This window comes from Rosa rugosa, chromosome 5, assembly GCF_958449725.1.
Source record: "Rosa rugosa chromosome 5, drRosRugo1.1, whole genome shotgun sequence".
NCBI classification, from domain to species: Eukaryota; Viridiplantae; Streptophyta; class Magnoliopsida; order Rosales; family Rosaceae; genus Rosa; species Rosa rugosa.
Genome location: NC_084824.1, coordinates 20,324,204 through 20,332,468, shown reverse-complemented (window position 1 = coordinate 20,332,468; position 8,265 = coordinate 20,324,204). Strand labels below are relative to the sequence as shown.

Sequence of the window (8,265 nt, the reverse complement as noted above, 5' to 3'; positions counted from 1 at the left end):
GTGTTGTGAGAATAATCATCTGTGAACTAAAATAGTTTCGTGTTTGGTAAATAATATTTTTAAAAGTGCTGTCAGTACATAAAACAACTGCAGAGTGTGTTTTGATCCATAGCAGCTTCTAAAAGCAACCTCTAGGCTGCTTCTAAAATCTGCTGCCAGTGACCTATAACTTTCAATTAAAGCTGCTTTTTATTTATTTACCAAACATAATAAAATCTAAAATTTCCCTTAAAAAAAAAAAAAAATCTAAAATTTTGAACAAAAACTGATTTTTCTAAAAGCGAAGCAATCCCAAACGGGCCGTAATCTTTGAATAAAAATTTCTTATTTATCCAAAAAGAAAACTACCACACATTTTAATTTCCTTATATCCTTTAATAAAGTAAAAAAATAATTGTTCGAAAAAGAAATAAATGAGTCGAAAGCTTAAAGTGAATGACAAACGGGTCTTTTCAAAACATACAATTATTGTTAAGATAAATTTTCTACGTAATTCCCAAATCCCGGTTTGTAATACTATTTTTGCAGATAATTGTAAAATATAATATATTTTTTATTTGAAGAGTATAATACAAAATTGCCCCATCTCTTTCCCTTTGCTGCTTTCTCTGTTCCCATATTTTACTTCTCTCTCTGTTTTTCTCTGTCTCTCTGTCTCTCTCTCTCTCTCTCTTCGCTCCAAAGGCTCCAACTTGAAGTGCAACGCCGTTCTGGGATTCTCTCTCTGAGATCCAAAACCACTCCTCTGTTCCAATCTGAAATCTTTGCCTCTTCAAAACCCAATTTCAGCCACAAACCAAACTCACTTCAACTCCACTCACAAAACCCATTACTTTCTTCTCTCAAAGATTCTATCTTTTCCCCATTTTTAATGTTTATATATATTTCCTAGGAAAAACGTTAGTGATTAACGCCTTCTTAGATCCCCCAAAGTTAGTTTTTGCCGCTCGATTACTTTGAAGAAGTTATAGTTTTTCTCTCTGTGATCTGTAAACTCTTCGTTTCCAGCTGAATTAGATTCCATTTCAATACAAGGAGTAGCCATTCTAGTCCCCCAAGAACTCAAAGACTTGTAAAGTTGCTTTCTTTGTTTGACAAGTTGCAATTGGAATTTTGGGTTTGATCATTGCTTGATGTTATTGAGCATCTGGGTACTTGAGTTTGTGTGAAATTTGGATTCTTTGCTGCCTTTTGTGATCTGGGTCTGAGCTTGAACTCAGGGTGTTAGATGCGCCTATTGGATTGTTGCTTTGAAAGTTTTTGGATGCTTTGTTACTGAGATGCAGCCTGATCAAAGAAAAAAGGTAAATCCAATCGATTCTGATGTTTTCTGATGCTTTAACCTCGCCTCTGTTTGGTGCCTTGTTGTTTATGTTATAGGATGAATTGATTTGTATGTGTAACTTGTTTTGTTTTATGATATTTGGAAAGCCAGATTCTCCTGCTTGGTGTAGATTTTTATGTTCACAATTCGTTGTGGTTGTCTGATATTGTGTGGTGCATAATCAGTGGTTGTATCATGGTATTGTTTCTATATGTGGATGGGATTGAACAGTGTGTCTTGTTCATGTGTCAGTTCTATGCCATATGTTTTTGGAGTTTTGGGCATATTGCTGTCTGGCAAGGGCCCACTTTAAACCTTTTCATGTAAAACTGTAACTGTTTGGCTCTTGTTTAGTTCATGGACCTCTCTAGCTGAACTGAAATACATGACAATGCATAAATTATCTTAATACTTGACATAGCATCACCTATAGAACCTATCTATAGGTTCAGTATCCTATAAGTTCTTGTAGTTACTTTGGTACTCTCCAGTCAGAATTAGGAAAATTGACCTGAGAAATATTTAGTGGCGTGGTGGTTTTTGAGATGCTCTTATTGGCCTTGGCTTTGTTGTCTATCTTCCTCTGCTTAATTTTGCAAAGTTCACTAGTTTATAGCTGTCTAGTGTTCCTAAAGTAATAGTAATAATAATACATTCTCTTCTAGTAATAGTAGCACTGCTGAAGGTACAGAACAACTGTTTGCACAAAATGTTGTCAATCATTGCAGTTGCATAATGACTTCAGACTTATGGTGTGGTTTTTTTCTGTCATGCAGTCTGTGGATGTGGACTTCTTCACTGAATATGGTGAGGGGAGTAGGTATAAAATAGAGGAAGTAATTGGTAAAGGAAGCTATGGAGTTGTTTGTTCTGCATTTGATACACATACTGGAGAAAAGGTAGCTATCAAGAAAATAAATGATATTTTTGAACATGTCTCGGATGCCACCCGCATCCTTCGCGAGATCAAACTTCTCAGGCTCCTGCGTCATCCGGACATTGTGGAGATCAAGCACATTTTATTACCTCCATCCAGAAGGGAATTCAAAGACATATATGTTGTTTTTGAACTCATGGAATCTGATTTACATCAGGTTATTAAAGCAAATGATGATTTGACACCAGAACATTATCAGTTCTTTCTTTATCAGCTTCTCCGAGGAATGAAGTACATACACACAGGTCATTTTCTTAGACATTGTTTAACCTAGTCTTGATTTTTAAGTGCATTTATTACAACTAGTGTCAGTGCTGAATTTTTATTACCATGTGCTTAAAGTACATGACAATATGTTGGTTCTGATTTTCTTCATTTATTGGTCTTTTAGCAAATGTCTTTCACCGAGATCTAAAACCCAAAAACATCTTGGCAAATGCCGACTGCAAACTGAAGATCTGCGACTTTGGTCTTGCTAGAGTAGCTTTCAATGATACTCCCACTGCTATATTTTGGACGGTAAGTTTCTTTTTGAGCAGCTAGTGAGTTTAATCCAGGGTATCAGTGCATATATCTTAACTAATTGGAAATTATAATTCCACATCTCATCAATTTATGATTTCCATTTTGAGCAGGACTATGTTGCCACAAGATGGTACAGGGCTCCTGAGTTGTGTGGATCATTTTTCTCAAAGGTGCAAGAATCATTATCCCTTTCACTTTCTTAAATGCAGTTGATATATTTGGTTTTGTAGTTTTCCATAATCATTATCTTTATATGTTTCCAACTTCCTTTTGTGTTATACTGAATTATTACATTGTAATGTTTCTTTCTTCCTCTCTTTTCTCTCCAAAACATACTGAAAACAATCTTGTGGTGAACTTTATAATTTAAGATTATAAGTGGATTTAGAACAATGTTCCCATCTCTCCTTTAATTGCTGATTATAAGTGAGTTCCCATCTCTCCTCTACCCAGTAATGGCCATTTTGTTCTACTGCAATGAATGTGGGCTGTTTGTCTTTGTTCTTTGTTATGTTTTTATTCTTTTTATATCAGGTGTTTCAGTCTATTGATATTTCTTTTCTCTTTTCAGTATACACCTGCAATAGATATCTGGAGCATTGGGTGCATCTTTGCAGAGCTTTTAACTGGAAAGCCTCTTTTTCCTGGCAAAAATGTTGTCCATCAGTTGGACCTCATGACTGATTTATTGGGAACACCATCTGCTGAAGCAATTGCTAGGGTTAGTTTTCTGTAATTAGTTCAGAGATTTTGGGATATATCTCGTATATACATGTGTGTCTTTATTTACCCATTTCTAGTGCATTTCTTTGTATGAGAAGCTGTTGTCTAAGTCAAAATTTTTAAAACAGGTACGCAATGAGAAGGCTCGCAGATACTTGAGCAGTATGAGAAAGAAGAGGCAGATTCCTTTTTCCCAGAAATTCCCAAATGCAGACCCACTTGCTCTACGTTTATTAGAAAGAATGTTAGCGTTTGAACCAAAGGATAGACCTACTGCTGAAGAGGTAACTGTTTATGCAAGTACATTTTACTTTCCAGTATGTTTAATAGCTCGACCTATTTCTATTTTCATTTTTTCTAAGGGAGAAATATTGTTGCTTCTTTTAGGCTCTTGCTGATCCCTATTTCAAGGGTTTGGCAAAAGTGGAGAGAGAACCTTCGGCTCAACCAGTTACCAAGATGGAATTTGAGTTTGAGAGGCGAAGGATAACCAAAGAAGATGTTAGAGAGCTTATTTATCGTGAGACTCTCGAGTATCATCCAAAGATGTTGAAGGAGTACTTAGACGGATCAGAGCCAACAGGATTCATGTATCCAAGGTATTCTCGTGTAAAATTTTATATTTAGTCTGGTATAACAAACATTCCTCTCATGTGTGGCTCTGACAAATACCTTTTGCTTATTGATACAAATCCCTCATTGACATGGTTCACGGTTGTAAGTATTGCCTGACCAACTTTCTGTATTTCTAAAACACTAATCCTGGTCAACCTTGTTGAGTTTATAAACCTGCTGATGTTTCTGGACAACATTTTGTCATACTAAGTTTTGAAAACTTGAAGTTATTATATCAATTTCGTTCATAGTAGGAATGCTGGATAGTTGAAAGTTCCATAAGATGATTTCTTTGCTAAACCGCTTCTGAAAAGTATAAACAAAGAGTGCTAGAGTCCATAACCTTAGGTCTATATTGTTTAGAGGTTTTCTGTCTGAGGAACCATAGAAATTTATTCTCAAGATTGGAGCTGTTTGAGCAATGAGTTACAGGAATCAGGATACAAGTAATGTTGATATGTACAGGTTACAATAGTTCTTGAGCTACAATATAGACCTACATTAGTTCTCTCAGTAATATGGCATAAATATTTACATGGCATAAACATTAATAAATATAGGCCTGGAATAGGTCTCGCAGATATAAATATATTAGATTGTCTGTAATTAAGTATTTGGGATTTGGAGTCTAAACCGTCCAATATTGGGAAAATATACTTCCCATGAATCCTGATTGTTCTCTTAAGAAGCAGCTTTATCATAATTGCTAATATACTTACTTTTGCATGATAGTGCTGTTGACCATTTCAAGAAGCAATTTGCATATCTTGAGGAGCACTATGGAAATGGCACAGTTGGTGCTGCACCTGAGAGGCAACATGCATCACTACCCAGGTATACCTTGTAGCTGATGTTTTCTGAGCATGATCTGTGAATCATGATGGTGTTTCTTGTCAAGCTGTTGTTATCGATCGGATCAACTTCATCTAACCTTGACTATGGGTTTTACTGTACTTTGTGCAAGCAGGGCATGTGTTTCGTATACCAATAACTCAGTGCAGCAACCAACAGAAGTCACAGAAGACCTTGCAAAATGCTGCATCAAAGAAATTGAGAAGCCAGTGGACAGGAACTGCGGAATCTCTACAACAAAGCCTCCAATTCAAGCTCCTCAGACCATCCAAGGTATGGATTGTAGTTGAAGTTAAGTTACTTGTTGCTAGATTGTTTGTGCTTCCCTTGGTCCGAAATACGCTGTGCACTTTCCCTACACTAGTTCATATTGGTTTTCTTACTTACGATTGTCCAGTTCTGAGTGGTTGTAACTGATTTTGATGCAGGAGCTGCAAGGCCTGGCAAAGTTGTTGGCTCAGTGTTACGTTTTAATAATTGCGGGGCAGCAGCTGCAGCAGAGACTCTTGAGCAGCGAAGGATGGTTAGGAATCCAGTTGTTCCAACTCAATATACGGCTGCCGCAGGCTCTTCATATCCTAGAAGAAATGCATCCTGTAAAAATGAGAGGGAAGACAATGAAGTGGAAGGTTCAAATGGGTTGCTGCCAAAGCCCCCTCAATACATTCCAAGGAAAGTTGCTGCTGCACAAGGTGGATCTGGAAGTCAATGGTATTGACTACATGATGGGTTCACAAGGTGGAATCCACTGGCCACAACAAATGTTGGTTGGGACAGTCATGTACCACATGCTAACCAGGACTAATTCATCACTAATTGGAACCTCATCAACTTAAGTGATACAGTTGCCGGTTCCAGGTATTGCATAGCCGCATCTGATGGAGGAAGTTTAGCTACTAAGTTCTACTTTATATCACTAATTCGAAGTGAAGGAGTTGTATGATCTGTCTCTTACATTACGATTCTCTGATTCAGATCAGAACCAAGACATAAAAGGGCGTGTGAAAATTTGAATGAAGTAAATGTCTAGTTATTCATCAGCTTATCCTGTTGTTTCTAGTCTGTCATTCTTTGCGAGCTAAGTCGAGTTCTTTTGTATGTTATCACTTCAGGCATAAGATCAGAGACTGTATGTTATCACCTACGTTATTTTGTTAATGAAATAAGGATCTCTGCTTTTGTTCAAAATGTTTCAAAATATGTGCAATAACTAATGCTCAAAAGTAACAGAAAAAAAAAATAGCCAACAAATGTTGATAAATCCAAGAGTTGAGGATTTATTGGGGAAGTATTTGTCGGTCTAGGTGCTTCTCTTTTCTGTAAGGGAATCCTCTTTTTTATGTTCTAAAATATGTTGTTGTGAATGAATTGTCGGCGGTAAATGTTGTCTTTTTATTTTTTGTTTGCTTATGGAACAGTTTGTTTAACGGATTTCTTTAATGGGAGATTTTTGTCGACAATCAATTTTTCAGAAAAGGAGATTTCTGTCGTCTAGATTTTTATAACACTCTTACAGGTTGCTTGTCATCAAGAGTGTTCTTTAATATTGCTGGTAAATAATTGTTGGTAATAGTGTCCTTTTATTTTTTGAGGAGACTAGTGCTGACTGCTGACCAATATAAGAGGTTTAAATTTTCTCCACTATTTTCTTTTGTATGGGGAACCAATTTCCAGACCATGCACTTACCAAACACGAAACATGAGAAAGGCAGCACGTTTTCGTTCCTAAACTTCAAATTAATTTGTGAAATAAATGAGGGCTTAGGGACGTGGAGTTTTTCTTAGTTTGTAGGTTCAGTTTAAGCGAGTTTCAATGTTTCTAACGACTTTTACTTTTTTAGATGTGGCGTATATATCTCTCTAGCTAGCATTTTGCCTCCATACTGTTTTCTTCAGCGGGTGGGGCTCTAATGAAGACTTCTAAAATGTGGATTCCATGAGAACTAGGATAACATGTGTGTTAAGGAAATAATACTTCAACTAAAATTTAGACCACTTACCAAACCGTTAATTTTAAAGTTCTCATTTTTTAACTTTTAATGTTAAAGGATTCAAGAACTGGTCTTCTTGATTTGTCATGTGGTATGAACAAATGAAAATGCAGACCCCTTGGTGCCTAGTAATGGGTCCGCTTCTGTTCATCTGCATTGTCAGAGGCTCAGTGAATAGAGGTTTCAGTTAGGAGGTGGAAGCACTGCTCATAATTTTCATTAGTCATGCGTTTTACATATGACTCTGGAGCTGTCATTAGCCCATTACATGCATTTGAATCAGAACAAAAAAAAATGCAAGGAAATCATTCGGATGTAATTTGATATGGCTGGCAAACTTAATGGCTCTTGTTTTCTATCCAACAGAAGAGATGACATGGTGCATTTGCTTCATAGCTGGGATTATGTGTGAAGGAACCTGAGTTTCTCCTTCAGGAATTTACAGACACCTTTTCTTTGCTAAAAGTTAAAATTCAATTGAATGTTTGGTATGTACAAACCCAATTTCAAGTTCTTAGTCTACCAATTTAACTATTCAGATCATCTCTGATCTCTGCTTTCGATTTCTCTACCTTGGCACATCCCTGGAATTGACTTGATCCAAATATAAAGTGATCCAGACCCTCTTTGTCAGCTGTTACATCACTGTGTGATGAACCACAAAATTAGACTTCACTGATATTATGTCTCTTCTTTTTCTCCACTTATACAGCTTTAAGGTAACTGTAATGATAGAAGATGAAACAGATGAGGCAACAACCATCATAACTGGAAAACAGGCAGAGGAACTGTTCGGAACCACATGCGATGATCTAATCCTCAAGAAAAACTATAAAAATCCAAATGTGCTGCCATCAGAGATCCTCCAGGCACAGGGACAGATCAAACTGCTGAAGCTCAAAGTAGGCACCTCGCAAAACTTCGTTGTCAAGGGAGTCTTCCAAGATATTCAGCCACAAAACATCCAACCCTCAAGTTCAACAGCCTACAAGGTTGCATCCACAAAAAAGAGGAACCTTGAGACATCTGGCAAGCAGCTTTTCAAAACAAATCCAAGCAAAAATCTGAAAAGGTCATCTCCATTGCTTTCTACGTACTAAATCCAATTCAATTCTTACATTAGCAGCATATTCTATGTTATTACTTGTCCCTATCTAATTCAGAACTAAACCTCTTTCTTCTTCCTTCCATTTTAATTGGTAGAGTAGGCTTTAATTTGCTACCATTATTTTTACCAGCTTTTGGAAACAGAAGCATACCTCCCAGTTATTTACAATACTCCTATATTCACGCTGGCA

General features: G+C 36.7%; 1 protein-coding gene across 1 annotated transcript; it reads left to right on the top strand.

The window, feature by feature from the left end:
* Positions 1-590: 590 nt before the first annotated feature.
* Positions 591-6,164, top strand: LOC133708533 (mitogen-activated protein kinase 16). The gene is made up of 10 exons (XM_062134000.1): positions 591-1,304; positions 2,101-2,506; positions 2,653-2,780; positions 2,897-2,956; positions 3,358-3,507; positions 3,638-3,793; positions 3,897-4,108; positions 4,857-4,958; positions 5,092-5,249; positions 5,405-6,164. Exons 1-10 carry the CDS (start codon positions 1,281-1,283, stop codon positions 5,692-5,694), a joined length of 1,686 nt encoding a protein of 561 aa, XP_061989984.1. The 5' UTR covers positions 591-1,280; the 3' UTR covers positions 5,695-6,164.
* The last annotated feature ends 2,101 nt before the right edge of the window (positions 6,165-8,265 follow it).